The following is a 27,493-nucleotide window of genomic DNA, read 5'->3' as shown; positions in this document are numbered from 1 at the left end:
TTAAATTGGATTGCCATAACATTTGTACAGACATTCATGGTCCTCAGATGATGAATCCTACTGTCTTTGGGGATACCCTGACTTCAGAGGAGTGGATATGGGCCAATCAGAGCATTTTTATTATTCAGAGTCTGGATCGTGATAGTTAGCACACAGTTCTCAAACTGTAGTACACAGAGCTAGGGGCTAGCAGCTAACAGTGCTGATAGAGCTATCATTGTTAACCTGGTGGGAAAACCGGAGGGAGACACTACACTTCTGCAAGGATGCCATCTCAGTATCAGTGGTAACCACCATATGAGAGCTGGACCTTCTGCGACGACATCAGACAGAGAAGCTCATATTACAACACACAGAGAGAGGTTGTTGACTCTCGAACCAGGAACCCTCTTGCTGTGAGGTGACCATGTTAACCACTGTACCACCGTGCTGCCAGATTTGGGCCCTGCCCAAATACCCGCACTTGCACCCTTGTGCCCCTTAATTGCGCACTCCCGCTAAGGGGCGCAAGTGCGTAGGGTGTCCCAATTGTCTTCTGTTGTTATCAAGGGGTGAAAACCAGTGCCCTTAATGCACCCCTTCTGAAAGTGCGCATCAGACCTCACTTCACTGAAGGATTTTACCTAGAATCCTCCATAGTGTTGTGACGCCCTGACACTGCACAGCTGGCCGGTACAACTCACCATCTTCAAACGGTAACTGACGTGTCTGTGAGCCGTTAACTCCGACTGACAGCAGTTAGAAGACGTCAAACAACACGCTGTGTGGACTTAATAATACATGACAGGGCGTTAATAATGAAATAATATACAGTTTACAGTTGACTGGAGGTTTGTATGACAGTCCACATCACTTTACAGTTTTGATTATGTCTTTAATTATTATTATTTTATATCACAATTTACCACAATTTATCCAAGCAAAAAAAAACGTTTTAATAGGAATAACGGTAATCTAGGCTACGTTAACGGTAGAGTAAAAAAAGACGTTACAGCTAATATACACATTATTAACAGGTAAATTCAAGAGTAAAATTTAATTTACCAGTTGGCTGGGCATCACCATCAATACTTGGATCTGATGTAGATGCCGCCTTATCCTGTGGCTCCTAATCCTCCTCATCATTTGCTGATTGTATCTATTCATCATTTGCAGCAGCAGTGCTGCAAACAATGTTATTTCCTCTAACGCCATCTTTCGTCTCCTAGGAAATGGACCAGCTGGACCCAAATGGAAGTGATGTGTACACAGCTGTCCCAATTCTCCTTTTTAAACAGCGTCGGTCCCTTGCACACTTACGCCCCTAACTGTACTTTCAGCAAGTGCACTTCAGGGAAGTGCGGGTATTTGGACAGGACTTTGCTTTACTTTATGTTGAGTTCTAATCAGCATGTGTTAGCATGCTAACACACTAAACTAAGGTGGTGAAGATGGTTAACATTGAACCTGCTTAACAGCATGTTAGCATCCCCATCGTGACCATGTTAAAATGCTGTTAGCATTTAGCTTTAGCACTGCTGTGCTGATGTCACAGCTAGTGTAGACTCTTGTTTCAAGTCCAGATGAAATGGCATTTCGAGAGTATCTGGAACAGGATAGGCAGGCGGTTTGGAGGAATTTAATTTGGGTGGGCGTTTCATAACAGAAAGGCCCTGACTGTGTAAGGCTGATTGGATAGTAAGACAAAGCATCTCATGCTCCATGTAACATTATTTGCTGAGGTACTGTAAAATGCCTCGCTCATAATCTGGAGCTGTCGCAAATACCACTTTCCCCAAGTCAGTTACCTCCAGCCAACGGACTTGTAACCAGTTTTTGGGGGGGAAATGAAGACACACTGATGTTGCTTGCTGTTGCTAGCTAGCTAACTTAACCTTATGTCTGTAGCTAAAAGTTACAGATTGACTGACAGTGGATGTCATGATATTATTGGTTTACATTGGTTGTTACTAACTGACATAAGCACACATCATATTCTGTTTTACAGGAAGAAAATATGATTAGATTTTTTTGTGCTATTTTGGCACATATTGTTAAATTGGTGCACAATGTGACCTGGGATGTGATCTAAAAGGGATAAAGAGCCTTTTTTAGATTTATCTTAACTTTAAGGGTTCAAGATGCACCAATGTTTGCATCTGCAGCTTTATATGAAAAAGTAGTGGACAATAAATATTTTGTTTAAAAATGTCGATGTAAATGATGCAGGTTGAATGAAATCAAATATGGCTTTTGTTTCACCATTTGAAAATTGGGAGCATAGCACTGAAACATTTTAATAGGACAAATAAAATAGCTATGATTAGTGTTTGTGGGATTATTATTGGATGAAGCCATTTGGGGATAAAATACAAAAATAGAGCAAGCACTATAAAGTCACCACTGAGTACCAACAACACACTCCTTATGAACTGATTTATAATTTCACCGTTCCCTCCATTTAACTGAGGGCACTTTGATGAACACTGAAAAACTTCCCCTGTCTTCCTCCACCCCCTCCTCCACATTAGAAGAGGAGGGGTTGGAGGGCAGGGATCAAACTCAGCAGACTCTTAAGACTGTGAACACTGAGACTGAGCGGCCAGTACTGGAGAGGAGAGAACTACTGCCAGGAACGTCTGGAGCACAGAGCTGGAGCTTTTTCACTTTGACACCAGTGACAGAGAGGACAGCTGCTGTTGGAGATGCCTGGACTGTCACTGCAGGAGCAGCATCCCTCCAATTTGGGAACTTTTCTCTGTCCTGAGAGCTTGAGAGTTACTGGGGAAGTTTGATCTCAGAGGCACAAATATTGGCAGGATTTCTGCCTCAGTTTGGAGTTTGGTAAGTAAGAGTTTGAAAAGCAGTGACTTTGGAACATTAATTGACAAGTTTAGGGACTGTATAAAATTTATTTGGGTGGTGAGGTAGGGTTCATATTGTTAACAACAAACAAGGCTCTCCTAATTATTGTTCACTTTAAACTCCTCTCGACTGCAATACAATCCTCTATGCATGTTAAAAATAAGTTTTACAAGTTTTATCATGCACCTCTTATTAAACCGTATAACCTTTATATAACTTCTGTATTTCAACAGCAACTGGAAAACAAGCTTTTATGTGTTAGGCTCCCTCTGATGGAAATATTTTACATGTAACATTTTATCTGTGACATCATTTGGCATGTTTAAGAATGCTCCGATCTCTATGTTTTAAGAAACATTAATGGTCATATGTATGTCCTTGGCAACTTTTTTATTCACTATGTTTGTGTAGTCAGTTTTTCTTTTGTCTGCATGTTTATCTATCTGTTTGTTTGTTTCCATGTTAATGTTGTTACTTTATATTATGTGTTGGAAACCCTCGAATAATGAGATCTCAAGGGGCTTATAATAAATAAATTTGCATTAATGTGCATCCCCAATGCACATACGAAGAACTCCATGATACAGAGACAGCTGCCGTCCTTTGCTTATGGAATCCTTTATGAAACACGTCACAAGTGCAAGTGTCTTTTTGCTAGTAATATTTATGTAACTATGAAGTTGCAAAGGAAGGTTGACATAATGAAAATAAAATATAGTCCCTTAAAATTATAATATCTTTTCCCTTTTCTCTTCCCCTCATAACTTTTGTACGGTCCCTTAAGTTAAAATGACTAAAATGTTTCAGCAGGGTGTGTCTGAGGTTTCAGTTGGCAGTTTTTTGTGAGTTTATGTAGACATGAAAGCTGAGGGAGCCAAAGTCACATAATAAACCCAGGAGTTTAATATCCCTGCTCTACTCTGAGGTTGTTTTTTCAAAGAATAATAATATTCCCATGGTCAGATAACAGACCTGAATACGTTCTTGGTGTTTGTGTTCCAGGCACACTCGAAGAGGATCAGTTGTTGGGTAACAAACTCCAGAGTAACTAACTCCAGGATGAAGGTTAATCTCCTCTGCTTGGAGTTACTCCTCTTGGCCGGTTACATCCTTGTGGCCGACGGGCAGCTGGAGCCTAAGAAACAAACGCCCCAGGATCTTCTCGCTGTCACCCAGAGACTTGGCCTTGTAGAGAGAGATGTGCAGGGTCCGGTGAGGCCTAACATCACTAAGCCCCGCCGTCGGCTACCTCCCATGTGCACTGGGCCCACAGAAATCCGAGACACCTTTAAGTACATCAACACGGTGGTGTCCTGCCTGGTGTTTGTCGTGGGTATTATCGGTAACTCCACTCTGCTGAGAATCATCTATAAGAATAAGTGCATGCGTAACGGACCCAACATCCTGATCGGCAGCCTGGCGCTCGGAGACCTGCTGCACATCATCATCGGCATTCCTATTAATGTTTACAAGGTGAGTTAGACCATATAGTGATAATCTTGGCCTTAACAGCATTTTCTACACATTCTCATCCCAGCTCATCAAAAATCAGTGCTTTTTCAGTGGACTAAACATCAAAATATGACGTAGTACGTACCCTCCTGCATCAGTTTTGGACAGTCAGTGATGGCGTGTCAATTTGCACTTGTTGCATGCATTGTGTCTTTTCAAAACACACTTCAGTTTTCACAGGAAATGCAGTTTCTGCTCGTTACATGCATACACTTTTTCAATTTTTCAAAATACTGCAGGTAAGCACCTTGTTTTTACATTTATTTCCTTAAGTTTAGGCAACAAAAGCACATGGTCAGGTTTAGCTAGAATCATGGTTTGTCTTAAAATAAGTACGGTTGTTACAAACGTCATGTAACGTCAGGTGACATATGAAACTACCATTGTATGCGACACATAACACACTTTGTTGGTGAAATAACTCCACTGACTTTTGGTTTCACACAGGAAACGAACAACAGGCTCTCGTGTCAAAGTCTGGAGTTTGTTGTAAAGCACTTTGAATTACTTTGTGTACGAATTGTGCTCTACAAATAAACTTGCCTTGCCTTGCCTTGTTTGGCCCATTCACCTCCCCTCCCACCCACCCTGTAGAGACATTCTCTCTCCTTACACCACGTAGTTGCCAGTGGCGTTACAAGCTGCCGCCGGATGGTGCGCTTCATAATGCCACGAAGGTGCCTTTTTGCATCGGTATCTCACATGGATGTGGATGATGATTGACAAAGCAACAGTATTTGATGAGTTTAGTCACTGACTGCCGTATCAACAACTGATGCCTATCATACTGACGCAAAAGGTGCCTCTGTGTGACGCTGAGATCACTGACAAAATGGCAGCATTTGACGAGTTGGTAATAAAAACAGGCTGGTTTTTGTGTGTTTCCAGTCACTTCAAAACCCCTTTAACTTTTTACTGATTTTTGTTGCACTCTTGTGATGTTGTGTATGTTGTAAAGTTTAATACAATGTTTTTTAAGGTCATATGCAAATATTATGTTGCTTATTGGAGTTTAAATCCTTTACACACACACACACACACACACACACACACACCCTCCTAACACACACGAACTCAGGAGCTCACACATACACACACTCTTGAAAGGGGGCTTTTTCCGTGTTATTACTTTACTGGATCCTGAGCCCCTCTATATCCCCTTATGTCTCTGGCATGTTATTATCTGTTGGGCTCGTTGTGTGTGTGTGTGTGTGTGTGTGTGTGTGTGTGTGTGTGTGTGTGTGTGTGTGTGTCTGTGTGTAGGAAGAGAAAGAGAGGACCAAAGTCTGTATATTTGGGTAAGGGGGCAAGCATGTTAAAACAACTGGTTGCTGTTGCATACCAGAGCGGACACAGGAGATACAGGGTGGTATGGAGAGATACGGGGCTCCATACGATTCCAGTTGATCTGCACTCACATTCCAGTCACTCATCCAAAGCAGACATGAAAAGTCTTAATACTGTACAGGTTTAGTTTAGAGTTTTGTTGTTATTCAGGAGCTACCGTACCTGTCTGGGTCGACATGCCTTGAGGCCAAACAGAGGCCTCGCTATGTTTTCAAGACCAAAACATAAAACCTGACAAGAAGGAGGAGGAGGGGGGGAAAAGGCTCTGGACAGTCACAGAAACCGATAAGTTCAGGTTCACGCATATCTGGTCAACACTGAATGCCTGAGGCTGGGGAGAACAGTGTGGAGCCAGACGATTTGCTTCACTCTCTCTCATGGTTTAACTCCGTCATCGACTCTTGTCTGTCTCTCCCTCCAGCTCCTGGCAGAAGACTGGCCCTTTGGAGTGACGCTGTGCAAGCTGGTCCCGTTTGTCCAGAAGGCCTCAGTGGGGATCACAGTGCTGAGCCTGTGTGCTTTGAGTATTGACAGGTAGTCATGGCCACAACCAGCAGACAACACAAACTCACCCTCCCTCTCAACTTTGGTGCTGTTTTCATTTCCTAAGGTTACATTAACAGTCAGAGATCACAGAAACATTGTCAGAGCGGAGAGTTTTGACATCTCTGCTACTGGCTGCTTTTAACTCTGATCAGTACATTGACTATTACCTTAGTTCAAGTCAAGAAAGTTGCAGTCTGTTCAGACTGCTCAGTGAACTACATGTCTTGTCTTTTATGATATACGTCACCAACACCAGCTAACTAGCCAGGTAACTTAGCTTTGCTCCACGCACAGATGTAATGTGTCTGACCTGATTTGTTATAGCCAGTGACTTCTTTGTTTTTATCAGCTGGGAGGTGAAAGAATGAGCAGCCGTTGTTTGTGTGAGTACATCCTGATATGAAACACACAGGCATCGCAGTTTCAGCAAGAAAAAAATCTATGAGGTCACCTATGCGACTTTCGGGTTTCAAGTCGATACAGCATAGTATCGCAATATTTTTTTGCGGTAATATCGTATCATCTCACAGTGCCAAGTATTGATTTTTTTTATCCTACAAGTTAGTAATATTACAAATACTAATTCAGCTTTAGGTAGCCTGCGACAATAATATAATCAATTGCTTTTTTAGTGCACTAGATATGCTGCTGATGCTAAAAAAAAAAAAAATGGCTGAAGTGAGACAGACTGAAAACTTTACCTTATTAGATAAAACAGATGTTGACAAAGTTTTTCTTTGGGGACGTAATTTACAGTTTAAAAAAGGGAATAAATGGCAATATGTTTTATCGCAATACTCAGCATATCGCAGCATATTTAAAATCACAATAATATTGTATTGTGACTTAAGTATTATGATAATAGATATATATAGTAATAATAGTTTGTAGTCATTCTAATTAGGCATTTTCGACTCACAAAATTTTAATCTTTTAAATTTATAAACATCATATGTGTAATTCATGGCACGGTGTAAAGGGGATAAAAAATAATTAATTCTTTCTCTACTTGACGTATTTTTTATGAAAAAAAAGGTCCTGTTGTGATCCACCAGTCGGGAAGGGACTTCGCCTCTTTGTATATCTGGGCCAAGACTTCCTCTTCTGTGTGCCGGTCATTTTGACTCCTTTACAAACCGTTATCTTCATATGAATACAGATAGATACATGTAATAAAAGCCTCAACAGACGATAGCCAGTAGGTTCAGAGTTTCCAATGTGTTTCGCCTCTCCGCACAGACTGTCAATCTGCCTCTCAAACATGATTGGTCAATACTACTTGGACCTCAGAAACCAAAACACTTCCAATACAAAACTTTTGTACTGTTCTTACAGTTCTCACATAGATATGCAGATATCTGTTTATAGAGATGAGTATGGATACGACTGTCAACTACATTGTGAATTTGGAATAAGGATGTTAAATCGAATATTTTCTTTTGAAATGGAGCTATATTCAATTTAATTTATTGAAATAATTTATATTAACAATATTCAAATGTTACTTTATATAGATGCATGGTGTATGGTTTTTCTTTTTAGCCTTTAAAAAGCTAGGATGTATGTTTCTGTTTTGTTGGGATAAGAGAGGGATGTGTGATACTCAATATCTCTGCTTTAAACCAAGATAGACCCTGCTAAGGTTTCTGACAGTCAGACAAACAGCATTAAACACTCAAGAATGATAATAATTAAATTATAATGTGACATTTTTTTGAAAATACACTCATTTGCTTTCTTGCTGAGAATTAAATGAGAAGATTGACACCACTCTCATCATGTCCGTGCGGCCAATATGAAGCTGCAGCCATTAGAGGGTTAGCTAAGCTTAGCACCAACACAGGAGGCAGGGCGAAACAGTTTGCTTGGCTCTGTCCAAAGGTAAAAAATCTGCCTGTCAGCACTTCTAAAGCGTAATAATTCAGACATTACATCTTGTTTGTTTAATCAGAAAGAAAACAAAGTGTAAAAACAGCACGTTGTGGATTCAGTGAGCTTTAGAGGTGCTGGTTTGCTAAGCTAAGCTAATAGGCTGCTGGCTTTAGACATATTTAGACATGAAAGTGGTATCAATCTTCTCAGCCAACCCTCAGCAAGAAAGTGAATATCTGTATTTCCCAAAACAACAAACTATTCCTTTATTTAATGTTTATTTGTTGGTTGACTGAGTGCACAAGTTGGATCTTCCAGGTATCGTGCCGTGGCCTCGTGGAGCCGCATCAAAGGGATCGGAGTTCCAAAGTGGATGGCCATTGAGATAGCGCTCATCTGGATATTATCCATCATCCTGGCTGTGCCAGAGGCAATTGCCTTCGACATGATCACCATGGACTACAAAGGAGAACACTTGAGGATCTGTTTGCTGCACCCCATGCAGAAAGGCGACTTTATGAAGGTGAGCTGTGACACACAGACCGTCAGAGGCAGATAAATCAATGTGGAGAAAAACTGTGTGTTGACACAGCTGTGCACGCTGCAAACCTGCACTCATATAATACATACTGACACGTACAGAAACACAAGGAGATGCAGATGTTGGCACATGCTGACTCGAGTATGAATATATGTGCATACTTAACATACTGTGAGAGACTTCCTGGCTAGATCGGGGTTGGACAGAGTTTACAGAAATTGCCATATAGGAAAAAAAAAAAGGTGTATCACAGGAGTAATCGCTCTCTGGGCTGAAAGAAAACACTGCAGCGCCTGCGAGTGTGTTCACATGTCTTGCATCAACCTTAAAATAACATTTTAACTCCACTGAGGTGCTTTGATGAATTGATTTTTAAATGCAAGTCAACGAGTCTGAATTTGAGACACACCCCAGAGTCCCTCACTCCGGTCCAGGTCAGACTGGGGATACACTCCATTAAATTTACTATTGAAATGTTTCACCTTTAACTTTAAGCTCTCTGGAGCAGATGCTTGTGCGTAACTCAGTGCTGTTCTCATTTTTTTCCTCTATGTAGTTCTATAAATCAGCGAAGGACTGGTGGCTATTCAGTGCATATTTCTGCCTGCCGTTGGTCTGCACTGCTATTTTCTACACCCTGATGACCTGTGAGATGCTGAGGAAGAAAAATGGAGTCCAAATCGCTCTCAGTGACCACCTCAAACAGGTTCGCTAAAGGCTTTCATCTCTTAGTGTTAGTGTCTTCATATCAAGTGTTTGGAATTAACATTATATTTTTCTTAATTAACGAGGAAGTGCAAAAAACAAATCTGACCTAAAGGAATCATTTATTTTCTTGACATTAGACTATTTATACATCCACAAGTGTGTCCAATCAAAGCTATAAAAATACTGTTGAGCCTTTGTGCCACAAACTTAACACCAGCCCAGCTTGACACTCTTCAGTGTTACTTAATTCGTTTTGATTTTTGAAAAAAAACTTTCAGACCAAGAGTTTCCGATGATGTAAGACTTCTTTGTGATTCAGATTTCACCATGTCCCTATCTGAGCCAAAATCTGTCACGAGAAACCATGCAGTGATTTATGTGTGTTTGTGTGTGTTCAGCGAAGGGAGGTGGCGAAGACAGTGTTCTGTCTGGTTCTGGTCTTCGCTCTGTGCTGGCTTCCTCTGCACCTCAGCCGTATCCTGAAGCTCACCATCTACGACGAGAAAGATCCGAACCGCTGCGAACTGCTCAGGTATGGGAGAAAACACATGTTTCACATTGCACAAGAAAAAACTTGATGTCAGACTAGACTAGAGATGATTTAGTAAAAGAATGAATCGCCCACCAGGAAGGGAGAGGTAGAAGACTAACGTGTCTCTGTAACCCTTTTAGTTTCTTTTTGGTGTTGGACTACATCGGCATCAACATGGCTTCTGTTAACTCCTGCATCAACCCAATCGCCCTCTACATGGTCAGCAAGCGCTTCAAGAACTGCTTCAGGGTAAGGCCTAACATACAGTATGCCACGTGCAGAGTGAAAATATCTGTAAGAATAGTTTGACATTGTGGGAAATGCACTTATTTGTGCCAAGAGTTAAATGAGAGGATTGATACCGCTCTGATTTCCATACTTGTTCAATATTTTCTTATCTTCAGACAAAAAAAGTGTAGATGTTTCTTTTACCTGCTTGATAGTTTCGACTGTGACTCCAGTCTTCTTCAGAAGTGACATCCGATGAGTTGCTGACGTCATTTATCAACTGGCCGGCCCAACAGACCTATCAGAATCTGTCGGGCTAAAGCTCGCTGTCGGGCTAAAGCTCGCTGACTAATGGTGTGTTCACACACCGACAGCGACACTACACGCAAAGACACAAATAGATGCAAATTTGTGCTGTGCGACGTGCATGATGCAACGCGAGTGACACTAAGAAACGAAATTTCTTCTATTTGTTATTTGCAAGTTGAAAGTTTTGGAAATTTAGCGAGTAGGCCTTATTCATGTGATGATGTGATGACAAACAGTGTTGCTGTCTGTGTGCACCTGGAGCTCTACGACTCAACATCAGATCTGCATGGAGACGAAACAAAAAAGGAGAGGGCTCGAAGATTAGTGAGTGAAGCTCACATGGTAAATCCTTAAAGTATGAATTTTGGACTTGTGTAAGCTATTTTGTTGAGTTGCTTTGTAGCATTATGCTCTGAGTAATTTAAGTCATTCTGTTATTGTGCAAAGTAAACAGTGGAGGGAGTGAAGCAGTAATGTCAATGTGAAAAATAATAAAGATTGTTGCTAACTTGGTTCACGCTGGTTCAGAGCACAGAGCCTCCATGTTTACCGTGGTCACGTCACTTGATTCCAGCTATCTCTTGTACTGTAAACCTAGTTAGCTGTTAGCTGCTAGCTCCAGTTAGTTAGCACAACCGGTAGCAGCTGTTGATGATAAAGATGATAAATACTTCAAAACCCCAGGGTGTCTACAGGTCCTTAAAAAGTCTTAAAATGTCTGTAATTCATTTTTAACAATAAGGCCTTAGGAGTCATTAAATAGTCTTAAACTTGAATTTGTGAGGTCTTAACTACTATAGACATTTTGTTTAATTGCATTTATACATGTTTTAATTTATTTTTGTGAAAATGAGTGAAGCCTTTCTGTGTAATAGTCCACATTTCTAATGTTACAAATCTTTAAAAAAAACAAACCTGTAATTCAGTCATTTTATGTCATACTTAACATTCACCTGTTGGCAAAATGTAGAATATAATTATAAATCTGCTTGGCCTGTCTTTCATGTTGAACTGAAAAGTGAACGTGCACAGTAGGTGCCTAGTTACAAAAACTAGGAGGTGCACAACTGGAGCATCCGCACTCAACATGAAAAATATCATCAGATGTGGTCATTTTTGGTGCATGAACCTTGCATGGAAGACACTATGCAAGCATAAACTTTGCTTAACCGATGCTGGCTCCAACTTCGTACTTCATAACAGACAAACATGAGAGTGGTATTAATCTTTTTATCCATCTCTCAGCCAGGTGGTGAAAAAGATATCTGACTATCTTTTAGGCAACAAAAAAGAGAAGAAGGAAGCACTTGCTTCTGTCTTTTAGCTGTAAATACTGCACACACACTTATGAATTTCTCTCAGCCTCTACACTTCACAATCTGTCTCACCATTTTTCTCCCTCCTCCAGTCGTGCCTGTGCTGCTGGTGCCTGCCGGCTGAGATGTTGATGGATGAGAAGCAGTCGTGCATGAAGCTCAAAGTCACCGAACGGGCCTCCGACCAGAGCAACTCCCGCATGACCAACAAGTCCACCACAGCCTGAGGAGGGGCGTAGAGGTGAGAGAGGAGGAGTTATGATGCCAAAGAAACATAAATATTGAAGTATGGATGACTGAATGAGGATAAATGCCCTTTCTTGCCTTATCTTCAACATAATATGAAGTCTTCTTCAACTTTTACCAGACGTCTTTTTGGAAATCAGTGAGATGAAACTCCTTCTAACCTAAAACTTTGAGCACTTGCCATAACGGACTGCTGCACACTCTCCCTGTCACAGAAGAAATACGCACCAGTTGTTGTTGTAAAGCTGTATCCTTGGATAACAAGTGTGAGGTGTGTGTGAAGCAGCCAGAGACAGAGAGAACCGAGCAGGGGCGAAGTTCAGAGAAAGTATTATTTCTAAAATTGGGGGTCAAGGGTCGATTAGCAAAGACAGCTCATCAGGCTCGCAGCCTGGATACTGAATGTTACTTTGAATGATTTCTGCAATAAGTTCTGATTTGTACGGACTATATTAAAAGCGTGACGCTGTGTCACAGGTTGCTGCCACGCACTGCAGCAGCCTAGATGAGTTTAAACAGTGAATCTAATGCTCTTGTTTGATATTGTTTACGTTATTTTGTTACATATTTACTTTATTATATATATGTATGTATCGATTTGTTACATTAGAGCCTTTAAAGGGACAGTTCACCCCCAAATCAAAAGTACATATTTTTCCTCTTACCTGTAGAGCTGTTTATCAGTCTAGATCTGGTGTGAGCTGCAGAGTGTGTTGGCGATATCGGCCGTAGAGATGTCTGCCTTCTCTCCAGTATAATGGAACTGGATGGCACTCAGCATGTGGTGCTCAAAGCGTTAAAAAAAATAAATTTAAAAAACTCAACATCATTGTCTCTTTCCAGAAATCATGCCCTGGTTACTCAAGATAATCCACAGACCTTGTTGTGAGCAGTTTCATGCAGGAACTGTTTCCTTTCTTCTGAACTACATCTGCAGACCGTATTACTGAGTAGGAGGTGATACGATCTCCAACACTCAGCTCACTATCTTGACCGATAAATAGAAGACAGGTGGGAGAAAAAAAATATGTGTTCTTGATTTTGGGGTGAACTGTCCCTTTAAATGTATCGTCTCTGTGTTATTTTCACACTACTTAATGAACTACTGATGTTGTGTGATTTCAGCTGTGTGACTATATTGTATTATATTGTTCAGTATTGGGCCTGTTGGGCATACATTTTGTGACTGTGTCTGCTCCAAACTCGTTCTCACTCCCAGCTCATCAAATATCACTGCTTTGTCATTGATTTCGGCGTCAGATACTGAGATAGCTTTCACAGTGGTATGATACAGCTATTTCTGACAACGGAACTCATCCAATTTGTCAGTGGATCTTGGCCTCAGCTACCAACACACCGAAACACTATTTAAGACAGTGTGATACGCAAAGGGCAGCAGCTAGTTCTGATGCCTCTGTCAACTACCATAGTATGAGGTGTAAGAAAGCCCGTATAAGATGGGTGAAAGGGGAGGTGGAGTTCACCAAGGAGCCCACTGTTCATTTCCTGTGCGAAACATTAGGTCAGTAAAGTTATTTCAATAACAAGGTAGAGTGCTAGAATGTTTAGCATGCTACATTGGTAACGTATAACCCTGTTTCCACCAAGCAGTACGGTACAGTTCGGTACACATTTTTTCTCTTTCCACTGTGAAAAGTTGTCCCTGTTTTTGGTCCCCTCTCCGTTGGGGGGGAACTGCCCATTGGTTCGACATCCCATTGTTTCGACATCCCATTGTTCTGACCATATTAAACTCATTGTTCTGAAGTCCATTCCGAAATCATCATGATGCCCTGTGGTTAAGGTCTGGTTAGGTTTAGGCACAAAAACCACTTGGTTAGGGTCAGGAAAAGATCATGGTGTGGGTTAAAATGAAAAAGAAAGTGACAAACACATAAGCCGTGAGCCTGCTTCACCTCAAGCCGGTCGCGGCGCACCATACACCCGTCGCGAGTCGTTCAGCACCGCGGACAGTCGGACTAATGGGATGTCGAACCAATGACATGGACCCCTGCTGGGGTACCTAGCACACAGATCTGGTACTAAAAGGTGGAGCTGTGAACACTGCAGTCTGTTGATTGGTCAATAGCGGACAGTCACTCTGCTCAGGGCTGAGCTGTGGCTGATTCTGAGGCTCATGTAACCACTGTTCATACCGTGGAGAGCTTTATTAGACTGTATCTTTAAAATGAAAGGATGTTTTGCTGCCTCTCACAGCAGCTGGAGTCTGAGAATATAATAACTTTTAAGGTGGAATGTTAACTTGTAATGTTACTCAATGCATGAGCTGACAACGTGAATCCATCAGCACACCTTAAGTTTCACTTGGAGAGTAAAAAGCATGGTGGAGCGTCAATCCTGTGGCTACGGCAACACTAAACCCCTGAGCTTGTCTGAGAAGGACTAAATGCACAAACCTACTATTTTTAAATATCCCATGGAGAGAGACTCTCACTGCAGCCTGTTCTGTTTTGTTCTGAAAATGTTGGCGTGCAACCTTGTTTTGTGGACAATAAATGAGGTGCAGACTTCCATCTGTGTCACTGCTGAAGAGTTGGGAAACACAGCAAGTGCTGGACAGAGCAGTGAGTGACAGCAACCCCGCCCACATTTAAGAGTTCTGTTTACGGTGGATCACTAAACACCTACCTAGGGTCTGTACCTAGGGTACCATATCTGAAGGGTTACTTTTTGTTTAAGGTACCATACCAAAAGTGTTTGGTGGAAATGGGCCTTATGTTTCATGATGTATGTAATGTGACATGATGTTAGTAAGAACCATATTTATTTCAGGCCAAGCCATGATGTTTTTTCTAAACCTAACCAGGGACTTTTGTTCCCTTATTCACTAAACAAAGTCTTTTACCTGCATAGTAAGTTGAGTTTGAAAAAGACTGCGTTCATGTAACGAGCAGAAACTGTAAATTTCCTGTGAAAATGGAAGTGTATTTTGAAAAGACGCAATATATATAACATGCATAAATTGACACGGCGTCACTGAGCGTCCAAAACTGACGCAGGAGGCCACGTAGCTTGTCATATTTTGACATTTAAATCCACTGACAAACTGGCAGATTTGACAAGTTGGGATGAGAACCTGTTGTTGCTCCACATTATCTTAATCTCACTCCTTACCTGAGCAGGTATGACAAGAGGTAGGAGTTTGTTTTTGCAATAAATAATAAAAATAAGTATAATAAATAACAAAGTGGTCAGTTGTGTCTGTTTTTTTTTAAAGAAAATCACACATTTTCAAGCAATTATGTGTTCAGACACACGGTCATAATCATTTATGTCTGTAAATGTTCTAGCTTTGCCTGTCATCGTGGTCTGACTGTGTGTGTGTGTGTGTGTGTTTGATTTAAGTGTGACAGCAGGCGGCATCATGTGATGGCGAATGCTAACAGAACATCACTGTGATCTCTTTATTTTTCTCCTCGCTTCTTCACTCCAAACACACACAGCTCTGACCTGGGAATGTTCCTTCCAGCTAAACCAGTGTCACGCATGTCACTTTAGCTGTCAAAGAAGCTCTCTGTCCTGTGATCTCTCACCACCCCTCCTCAACTCATCTCTTCATCCGCACCCCTTCGCCTTCACTCTCTCCTCTTCATCTGCCTGTTTATCCTTGTTTCTGTACCTCGTCCCCGTCCTCTACCCTCGTCTCCCTCCCTGCATTCCACTCCTCGCAGTAAACCCCCTCTGCCTCTGTTCATCCATTATGGTTTCAAACAATTCAGTGTGGTTTGAAATTAAATTAAACCCAGTGCTGTAAGCAGACTTAAGTGAAAAGAATCACATTCAGTGCATTCCTTCCTAAATTACCTCCTTGCCTACTCCCAACAGGATTGATGCATCTGCTTGTGGATACTGGCATCAGACCGATTGTCTTCTAAGATCACATCTTCAGCTACAAAAAGAAACAGGCATAGAAAGTTGCAAAGAAAGTTAATGTGCAGTGAGCTACATACTGAACAGTCTATAAATCAAAGTGTAATTAGCTCAGGGTCAATTTAGAATATCTTATTTTGCTCTACAAAGCTTGTGTTTGAAATTAAAATCATTTATTGGCCCAGGCAGCCTTGATTTATGTTAGGTTAGGAAATAGCAGTAATCTATATATTACAGAGTTTACACTGACACCTTAGAGACTCAGTAGGTCAACTGGCATTAAAGGAATAGTTCAAAACTTTGGGCAAGTGCTTTCTGCAAGAAATTACCTGAAAAAATTAAAACCATGCAATGTATGCACAATAACTGCACCAATGCAAGCAGCCAGCCTTATGTTCTCTCTGCACTATGTTCCCTTAGACCAGTGTTCCCTCAACTCTATGTTCCCTCATCCCAATGTTCACTCAACCCTGTGTTCCCTCAGCCTTGTGTTGTTAGCACAATGTTCCCTTAGCCCTATGTTCCCTCAACCCTATGTTCCCTCAGCACATTATTCCTTCAACTCTATGTTCCCTCAAGCCACTGTTCCCTCAGCCCTATGTTCCCTTAGCAGAATATTCCCTCAACCCTGTTTTCTCAACTCTATGTTCCTTTTGCATCGTGTTCCCTCAGTACAATGTTTCCTTAACCCTTTGTTCCCTCAGCCCAGTGTTCCTTCAGCCCTATGTTCCCTCAGCTCTGTGTTCCCTCAACACTCTGTTCCCTCAACCCAGTGCTCACTCAACCCTGTTTTCCCTGAGCCCAATGTTCCCTTAATCCTTTTTTCCTCAGTACAATGTTCCCTCAACCTTACGTTCTCTCAGCCTTATGTTCCCCCAGCCCAGTGTTCCCTCAACCCTACGTTTCTTCAACCCTGTGTTCCCTCAGCCCAATGTTCCCTCATTGCTATGTTTTCTTCATCCATTGTTCCCTCTGCCCAATGATCCCGTAACCCTTTTTTTCCCCTCAGCTCAATGTTTCCTCAACTCAGCCCTTATGACCTTATTGCTAATGAGGTAATGTTTTCGCCCCTGTAATGAAATGGGCAACCACGTTATGGCTGACCTTCTGATTTGTTCAGAAGTTATTTTCTCGGTTTGCTCTCAGTTTTCTTTCATTCTCTTGTTTAGTTTGACTCACCCCGAGTTTAGACCGCAAACATCACGTCAGCATTGTGCTCACGTAACTAGAACACTTTCACTGACACTGAAGCGACTGTCTGTACCGGCTCCATCTTGTCTGCGATTTTCAAGGCGTAAAGTGAAGGACCAATTAAACTATCTGTGCGGTGTAGGTTAGAGTTTGTCCGTGAATAAACACTGCAGCTCACCGTTACCCAAGAAGGTCCCATGTTTTGCTTCCCAGCTGCTGAGAAAAAGTTAAGGGAGGGTGGGATTACAAATTGGAATAGGTTTGCAAAATGTAGAGGGAACATGAGGGATTATAGGGCCGACCCCTTTTTATTTGTTTATTTCATTGTTTGTGGGGATTAAATAACTAGATGTAATTCGTTAATTTGGAAGCTTTAGAGGTGCTGGGGGGCAGATTGTTTGTTATCAGTCTTCTGATCTAATTCTTGGGTAGAAAGAAATTAAGCATTTTCCCCAAATGTCAAACTATTGCTTTAAATGGATAGTTCATCTTTTTATTAGTTTATCCCTTCTTTACTGTGACCAGATTCAGTTTTACCGTCATTCATCCTTTTCCTTCTTACATGCAGCTTTGACTTTCTTTCTAGACTTCAGCACAGTTAATGGAGGAAAACTCCCCACAGTTCTGCCAAAGCTAACGTAATGCTACAGCAGTCCATTATAGAGAGTTAATGTCAGTTTTATTGCTATTAGGATCCAGAAATTAGAGATGAAAACCTGCAGCAGATTGATGCCAAAAGGTTAATGAGTGAAAGCGCCTCGTTTAACAATAAAAACCACTGTAAACTTTTAATAGACTTATCATGTTAGCTCGGCTGAGAGCTTCATCGAGGACTTTTCCTTTGTTACAACACCAAGACTGCATGTCCTTCACAGCCCATACACACGCACGCACGTGCACACGCACGCACGCACGCGCGCGCGCACACACACACACACACACAAACACACACACACACACACTCACTGTCTCTCCAAATACAACATGTGCAGTACATTTGGACACCACATATGCTCAAATAGACCACATACCAGTGCACACAGTTTGTTTTCTCCTCCCCACAGTTTTAGACGCCAGCATAAAGTGCTGGAACATGGCAGGACTGGAGGGCTGATAGTGTTTGGGTTGAGGGTCTCAAGGGTTGGGGTGTGAACAGCAGTGGCGCCCCCAGATATTTTTCGTAGGGGTGACTGGAGAGGGCCACTGAAAATTGTGGGATGGCACCCCAAAACCAAAAGCCATAATTGATTTACTGCCCCAAGCAAAGGAGTTCAAGTTTATCAGGGCCTTGTTCATGACTGAGGGTAAAATTACGCATGAGATCGACAGGAAGTTTGGTGCGGCATTAGCAGATGTGGGTGTTGCGTCGGACCTTCATGGTGAAGAGAGAGCTGAGCCAGAAGACAAAGCTCTTGATTTATCGGCCCATCTACATCTCAACCGTCGCCTGTGGTCATGAGCTTTGGGTAGTGACTGAAAGAATGACATTGCAGATACACGCGGCCAAAATGAGTTTCCTCCGTAGCACAGGGCTCAGCCTTGAGGCTTGGGCATAAGCCCTGTTTCCACCGAGCAGTCCGGTTCAGTTCATTTCAGTTCGGTACGTTTTTTTTTTTTTTTTTCTGTTTCCACTATGAAAAGTTGTGGATGGTACCAGTGGAACTGTTCAGTACCGTCCCCATTTTTGGTCCCCCCTCTGTTGGGGTACCTAGCACACAGATCTGGTACTAAAAGGTGGAGCTGTGAACACTGCAGTCTGTTGATTGGTCAATAGAGGACGGTCACTCTGCTTAGGGCTGAGTTGTGGCTGGTCCATGATGAGGAAATACAATGAGTGCTAGATGGAGCAGTGAGTGACAACAACCCCGCCCACATTTAAGAGTACTGTTTATGGTGGAAACACTAAACGGACTTAGGGTCTAGGTACCATGTCTGAAGGATTACTTTCGGATCCAAAGGTAGCATACCCATGTATATGTACATATGATGGCCAGATCCCAGGCCAGATGTATATCCCACCTCGCGACCCCCCAGGAGGAGCTGGAAAACGCTACTGTGGAAAGGGACATCTGAAATACCGGTATCTTGCTTAGTCTGCCGTCCCCGCAACCCAGCCCCAAGTAAGTGGATGAAGATGGATGGATGGATGGTGTAGAACATGTATTTAGGCTAGTTGATACCTATGTCAATATGAGAGTTGAAGATTCACATACTGTTATACTGCTGTTTCTTATTTTGCAGTCACAGGTCTCATGTGTGTTGGAAACTACGTGACCAGCCAGTTCACACCACTGCAACTTTTCTCTGCAGTGTTCTAAAACGATTTCATCTTGTCATGAATCTTGGGTCTGAACTGGACTTAAGGTACAAAACACTCACTGGGAACAAGTCTACTCAAGATTAAAAGCCCCACACAGATTGTGTTAGGGAGGCCGTGGCCCCCTAGGCCTCCTCTTGGCTGCACCACTGCTGAACAGACCTGATTTGGCCTCTCTGCTCTATTTCCAAACATTCTTTCATGTTTTTCTACTCCAACAATCCACCATATTGCATATTTACACAGCCTGTTCAACAGATTTTTGCCAGTAAACTGAATTCAGAACAATTAGCAGCAGTTGTACGAACATGATGTTTCAATTTACTTCCAAATATTTGACAGGCAGCACTGTCTCCTTTAAGGTGCATATGTAATTATTATTTTTTTTTATGGCAGGCGTAGGTACATAAATATAAACCTTAGACACATATAGCTTATCTGTTATCCAGATTACAGTTTCACTCCTTTCTTTTTATCTCATCTGAATGCGCTCCATCTGACAGGAATGAAATAATTCAAAAGCATTCGCACAGTTCTTGATGTGCAAGATTTGCTGGCTTCCTGCTTTGTTTTAGAAAATGTTTTCTGGATTGATAGCACAAGGAGGAGAGCTTTCAGTTGGGCAAAGCTTCCACTTACATCTGGGAAGAGCAAAGAAAACATGCTTTTATTATATGTGACTGTGCGACTCATCACTCATTTTCACAGATGTACAAATGTCTCACAGTTGAACAAATGCAGAGACAACACACACCGTACACACACACACACACACACACACACACACACACACACACACACGGTGTGGCAGGAGAAGCAGCAGAAGGTGAGCAGACGCAGCCAACAGAAGGAATTCATCAGACTGACGTACCATGGACTCTGGAGCATTTCTTTCCTTCAGGCCTGTTACTGTACCTCTTCTTTACTGCTTGACTAACAATGTGACGACAAATCTACAGGGCCGGAGTCCACTGAGCGGTCAGAGCCAAAAACTGCAATGTGATGACTATCAACATGAAGTTTACATCAGGTGTGCAGGTGTTTGTTAGTGATGTCAAACGTGTGACAGCCATACTCCAAGCACACATAGTATTATAACGATTATTTTCAGTGTCAGTCAATCTGCCAATTATTTTTATGGTTCACTGTTTACGCCACAAAATCTCAGAAAGAAGTGAAAATGCCCGTCATAGTTTCCCAAAGCCCACAGCGACGTTTTCAAACTGCATGTTTTATTTGACCGAAACCCAAAGATATTCAGTTTCCTATCACAGAAGACTAAAAGAAACAACCAGATATTTACATTTGATAAGCTAAAACCAGAGAACTTTTAACATTTGCTCATAAAAAATGACAAGTAATCAAAATTGTTGCCAATAAATTTTCTGTCAATGAATTGATTGAGGGGCTATATGAAAACTATTTGGGTGGTGAAGGGGGGCCGAACTTTATGTTGACCTTTGTAAAACAGCAAAGCCCCGCTCACTGTAGTTGATGTTTTCTTTCAGTTCTCTTGTTTATTGTCCCCACAACATGTCAAATGTCTTAAATTTGTACAACTTGTTTAAAGGTCCAGTGTGTAGGATTTAAAGGGATATTAAATATAGAAAAGGAATATGATATAATGAGTATGTTTTTTTTGTGTGTAATCACCCGTACGTTTACATGCACAGTTAAGAAGAGCTACACTTATAGCTCGACTAGGCCATTTAATTGGACTACTGTCCTTGTCCCAGTATTCAAGCACAAGAGGTGAATCAATTTATCAACCGAAGTATGCCTTTCAGCTTGTTAGTATTGGCCCTTTTTCCTGTGGACCTATTACGTCACAGACCAAACAATCGGCAAACAAGTTAGCTATGGTTAGCTAGCAGCAAACGGGTACCATGGTGGACAACTTTACAGCTCTGTACATATAGTCCGTCCAAAAGTGCACAGCTCTTGATTTAGATTTCGCCCTTCCAGGTCAAAGCCCGGGGCGGAACCTGTGGAGCATGCTCAGAGCACCTCGGCCAGTTTACGTCTGATTTACTGTATATATGCAGGAGGAATTCAACTCCCAATCGCATTATCAGGGTGCGTTAGTTCGACTTAAGTACGATTTCAGTCAGACTAACATGTTTACATGTTTCTTTAAAGTCTGGTTTTTAGTCAGAGTAGCACAATAAATTGATTTTCTCTGATGTCATGTAAACGTACTGACTCAGAGGGCCATTTGTTTTTGTGTTTTCGCATGAAACTGCTTTGTTCAGTGTTTTTGCTGGTTTAAATCACCATGTCTCTTAGTTTTGGAGAGGAAGAGACCTCTGCGGATAATTTGGCTCCTGGTAAAAAACCTCCTGAACACTGAACACCGAAGGAATTCTAACCAGGAGAAGTTTCAGCTGGCTGCAATCTGCAGTCCTCACCACTAGATGGCACTAAATCCCCAAAAATCTTAGACATTGCTTCTTTTAATGAATACATCTCGTGAACCTCAGTATAAACTTAAATATCTTAATGGAACTCTTAATGTGCATCGCCACTGTTCATATTAATAAAATCCTGATACAGAGACAGAACTGTTGTCTCCTGCATACAGAGGATTTCCCCTTTATGAACCATGGTCAAAGTGCAAGTTGTCATTTTAATGTACACTGTGGTTTAAAGTTTGTAATCTCCGGTCACAAAAGCTTGATTTGGTCCAGTCAGATGTCCGAGAGGTGACACTATATGTTTGAATGATCTTTTATGCTTTTAGGTTGTAGAAAGTCTTCTTAACAAATAGATGTTATGTTGTATGAAGTTTTGTGTTGTACATGGAGAACAAAATGCTGCACAACCAGACTGACAACTGAGAGACAAAGATCCCTCTGACCAACAGTTGAATTAGAAAGAAAAGCTCAGCAGTCACTGGTAAAAGAAACTGGAAGCTTAGTATCAAAATGTGTGCAGGTTTGAATACGAACAGGGTCCTGTTTCACTGTCAAGTGCATAATTATGTCTAAAACAAGCCGGGATTAACAGGCAGCGTGTCACTTTAGCAAAACTCTTCTTCAATAGAACAATAGAAGCAGAAGGTTTGTCTAAGGTTAGTAATATTGGAATATCAGCTGAACACTAACCACTGAGTAGACTGCAGAGAACCCAACGAAAAAGTCCCAAAATGTTTTACAGCCCAATGGCACGGCTGTGGTTCAGTAATGATCGAGGTTTAGTTACACTTGTCTGGTCTGGAAAACAAACTCACAATCAAAGGATATTTGAGGGGAGAATGGTCAGTAACATGGACAGTATTCACTGTCATGCAGCAGTGTGGGGACATCAAGTAAACAGAAGTTTGAATCATTTGATTCTCCTTAATTTGGGGTCCAAACTAAATCAAATTTAAATGACACATTTGGTGTTTGAATGATGCTCTTTGTGATCTCCGTGTTGAAGGAAAGAAGACAAACATCTGTAAAACAGGTGACAGAGTGTACATGAATTTCAAATGCTATCACATTGTTAAGGCTGTAGGTTCTCCAGGTGTTGTCCCTCTTCCATCTCCTGTTGCTCTGCCCAGTGAGGTGTACCTGGTCTGGGGAGGAAGTGCGTAGAAGCGTCTGTGCCTGCAGCAGAGGAGGGAGGACTCTGACGTGGGAACTGCCGGCCTTTCTGCCTCACAGCTGCCTCTGTTGGTAAGTTTTTATGTTAATTATGTTGATAAAGTTCATAGAGTTTTTTTTTTCTGTGGTTGATTTGGGTCAGTTGTGTGTTATTGGTCCCATGGGACTGCCAAAGGGCGGGGCCTAACACACATAAACTGAAATAATGACTGTGAATTTGGGGTCCATTGGATTACTCGCAAGTAATCAATAATTCCTCTGTAACAATAACTCTCATTCTCTCTCTCTCTCACACACACACACACACGCAGAGCACCATAAACATATTGTAGAAATAAAACCCTGCCCTCTGCTACTTTATCAGAACATTATGGGAGTAAACCTTATTTTGAGCCAAACCAGCATATTCCTGAAGCTGCCTGCTGTTGCAGAAACGGGGGGAAAACGACAAAAAGAAGAGAAGGAATGAAGGTTTGATTTATTCGGCTTTATCAGCTCATCTCCACCCACAGATATGGGATGTATATGAATCAGATTAAAGGTGGAATAATCTTTTCAGAAACGCTGTTCCTTGCACATATTTGAAAGATGCAGGTGTTAAGTTTCTCAAAACCTAATTTTGTAATAAATAAGTGACTATAGAATTTTTATTTATTCATTATTTATTTAACCAGGTAAGTCCTGTTGAGATCAACAGTCTCTTTTACAAGGTTGACCAGGCCAAGCCAACAGCACACGAAAACGTTGCAGCCAAACAACAACACAATAAAAAACAAAAGACACACAGTAACATGTAGAAATATTAGGACACCTACGCACAATGACAAGAACCATCAGATTCATTCATCATTGTACTTATGAGAGCTTTAAAATCAAACAGAGAGACCAACACATAGTTTCAACTCTTTCTGAAGGTTATTCCAGGTGAGAGGAGCAGAGCACATTAAAGCTTTTTCTCCCAGCTCAGTCCGAGCAGGAACAGGAACAGACAACACAACTAAGTCTTTAGATCTCAGACTGTAGCTGCAGTCAGATCTCTGTTCAATCAGAGTACAGATGTATGAAGAGAGTTTACCCAGTATGGCTTTATAAATAAACAAATACCAGTAACTGAGACTTCGAGAGGTCAAAGATGGCCTGGCATAAACCATATAATGATGAGTGCGGACTTTCCATTGTACATGAATGCATTTGCATGTTGTTTGCACGTGTTCACCCCAAAATCAAAAATATATATTTTTCCTCTTACCTGTAGAGCTGTTTATCAGTCTAGTTTTGGTGTGAGTTGCAGAGTGTTGGAGATATCAGCGTTAGAGATGTCTGCCTTCTCTCCAATATAATGGAACTAGATGGCACTCAGTATTCAAGATAATCCACAGAACTTGTTGTGAGCAGTTTCATGTAGGAACCTTTTTCCTGAACTACACCCATCAACAGGTCACAGTCTGTGGTTGACCTTTAAATTGGCACAACAGTTTACTTACTGACTTATATCACTGATAATACCAGTTACATGTATTTACATGATGTATTTTTATCATTAAAACACATGTCAGTGTGAAGAAGCAGCAGGTATGACAGCAGAGCTGAAGGTGAGAAATGGGACAGACTCATTTTTAGCATATAAAAAAAACCTGCTGCATCAGGCTCAGTTTTAAAGCTACAGTGAAGACAAAGGTATCATATTAAACTTAAGCCCCGTTTCCACCAAACACTTTCAGTATGGTACCTTCGGAACCAAAAGTAACCCTTCAGACATGGTACCTGGACCCTTGGTCTGTTTAGCGTTTCCACCACAAATAGTATTCTTAATGTGGGCGGGGTTGCTGTCACTCACTGCTCCGTCCAGCACTCACTGTATTTCCTCTTTTATGAGTCTGCACCTCGTTTATCGTCCACAGAACGAGGCTGCACGCTGACATTTTCAGAACAAAATACAATAGGCTGCGGTGAGAGTCTCTCTCCATTGGGATATTTAAAAATAGCAGGTTTGTGCATTTAGTCCTTCTCAGGCAAGCTCGGGGGTTTAGTGTTGCCGTAGCCCACAGGAACTACGCTCTGCAACGCTTTTTTTTTTTTCTCAGAGTGTGGATTAGAATATATGCAGTTCACATAACCTGGTCGTAATTAATATATAAACGCTTAAAGGTTCACTCATTACTAAAAGTGTATGTCATATAAAAACTAAAGTAATAGTCAAAGTTGTCATGTGGAATATTTAAGGTGTGCTGATGGATTCATCTTGTCAACTCATGCGTTGAGTAACATTACAAGTAAACGTTCCACCTTAAAAGTCGCCGGCACTTGACCCAGTGAATTAAGTTATTTTTTTCTCAGACTCCAGCTGCTGCAAGAGGCAGCAAAACATCCTTTCATTTTATAGTTACAGTCTACTAGTGAAAATCTCCATGGTGTGAACAGTAGTTTCATGAGCCTCAAAACCTGTCACAACTGCCCTGAGCGCAGTGACGTCCTCTACTGACCAGTCAACAGACTGCAGTGTTCACAGCTCCACCTTTTAGTACCAGATCTGTGTGCTAGGTACTCTGTAATGTGAGTAATGTTCTGAGTTCTGTTTTCTTATTTATTTGTATTTATTTTAACAATATTGGTAACATTGGTAATGAAAATATCATTCTTCTTTTAGGTTTATCAAAGAAGATTGTACACATATGACTCTGTGTGTGTTTGTGTGTTTGCTCTATAGCAGGGGTGTCCAAACTTTTTTTGAATGGTGGGTAGCTGCTTCCTCGCATCAAATTTATTATTAAAAGGAAGAATCACAAACAAACAAACAAACGCAGCTGTTTCATCTTCCAGTAAAAATGTATTCAACGTTCCTCCTCTCCTAAAATCAGCGGCCTTCGCTACGCTTCTTTGCCGTGGCTTTGGTTGCTACTTCGCAGGAAATATCTGCTGTTAAGTCACCATTTTGTTTGCTTGTTTACCGTCTGTGTATGGAAACACATTGGTTCAAGCTGTTTTATTCCTTCTTGATGTGTGTCTACAAACAATGCGATAGTCCTGCCATTTTGAGGTGAAGCAACAAAATGTGCCACATATAGTATATTTTTAAAATTGGTACGTGGGCCAGATTTTAGACATGACTGCTCTATAGTGTAATATATACTGTTATTGTATAGTTCTGGTTTTTACAGGTCACCAGACTATCACAGGGCTGACACAGACAACCATTCACACTCACATTCACACCTACGGGCAATTTAGAGTGACCAGTTAACCTGCATGTCTTTGGACTGTGGGAGGAAGCTGGAGTACCTGGAGAAAACCCACACATTGACACAGGGAGAACATGCAAACTCCACACAGAAGGGCTCCCTCATCCCAAGGTTCAAACCAGGGATTCTCTTGTTGTGAGGTGCTGCGACATTGATAATGAAAAACATTTTTTTGGCTTAGTTTATTTCAGAGGATTGCACTCCCAGCTTTGGAAAAAAAAAAACACAAATACTTGGGAGCCCCCAATTTTTCATGCTCAGGGCCAGTGGCATAAGGTAGTTACCACGTGTCCCTGTGAATGCTTTTCCCGCTGCATGCTCCCTACTACTTTGTCCTCCTTTTCATTTGTCTCTTGTCCTTTCTTACTGCCGCTTTCCTGTTACCCATCAGCTTGTCAGTCTTGACAGATTGTGTGCGTGAACTAGCTACAGTATCGTATCGTCCTGTAACATGATCATTTTGAGACTTTACATGAGGCAACATCCACATACATGTTACCCAACAATCATCATTGCATAGCTGTATATATTAGTTTTTCATGTAGAATAAGCATATAGTTTTTTATAGATTGCTACTATAGAAAAGACAAAATCATGATGGAGATGGGTTTACATATTTGAGGGCATGTAGCCTATAATAAATGGCACCATTTTAATTCAGTGTAAGTTCTACTTTGAACACAAGTGTATCTCCAAGGTGGCAGTCTGAATCATTTGCAAGGGCCCCACCCTCACCCCAGGGGCCCCAGTGCACCCTGTCTATATCTACGCCCCTGCTTGGGGCACCCAAATGGCCAGCAGCAGCCCTGCCTACATGAAACTGTTCCTAACAAGGTCTGTGGTTTATCTTGAGTAATCGGGTCATGCTTCCTGGAAAGACACATCGCTGTATTTTTATTTTTGGGGCTTTGAGCACCACAAGCTGAGTGCCATCTAGTTCCATTATATTGGAGAGAAGGCAGACATCTCTACGGCCGATATCTCCAACACTCTGCAACTCACACCAAAACAATCTAGACTGATAAACAGCTCTACAGGTAAGAGGAACAATGTGCATTTTTGATTTGAGGTGTCCCTTTAACCCATCAGTAGATCACCTCACACTCTTCAGTGTGGCTAAATATAAAGGTTGAACCACAGCAAACAACATATTTAATAATGAGTTTTGTCAAAGAACTTATATCACTACATGTTCCATTTCCATCCCTGCCTCTGTGAACATGACAGTTATTCACAGTGAGCTTGTTCCTCTTATATAAAGCTCACA

The 27,493-nt window shown here is 41.5% G+C and overlaps 1 protein-coding gene across 1 annotated transcript; it reads left to right on the top strand.

Moving 5' to 3' along the window:
- The first annotated feature begins 2,561 nt into the window (after nt 1–2,561).
- ednrba (endothelin receptor Ba) lies at nt 2,562–15,184 on the top strand. Its single transcript, XM_049597314.1, has 8 exons — nt 2,562–2,823; nt 3,847–4,317; nt 6,125–6,237; nt 8,440–8,644; nt 9,219–9,368; nt 9,769–9,902; nt 10,043–10,151; nt 11,848–15,184. Exons 2-8 carry the CDS (start codon nt 3,904–3,906, stop codon nt 11,980–11,982), a joined length of 1,260 nt encoding a protein of 419 aa, XP_049453271.1. The 5' UTR covers nt 2,562–2,823; nt 3,847–3,903; the 3' UTR covers nt 11,983–15,184.
- The last annotated feature ends 12,309 nt before the right edge of the window (nt 15,185–27,493 follow it).

Source organism: Epinephelus fuscoguttatus, linkage group LG15, assembly GCF_011397635.1.
Source record: "Epinephelus fuscoguttatus linkage group LG15, E.fuscoguttatus.final_Chr_v1".
Classification (NCBI taxonomy): Eukaryota; Metazoa; Chordata; class Actinopteri; order Perciformes; family Serranidae; genus Epinephelus; species Epinephelus fuscoguttatus.
Note: the sequence above shows the minus strand (reverse complement) of the source record. Positions and strands in the feature narration are given on the sequence as shown.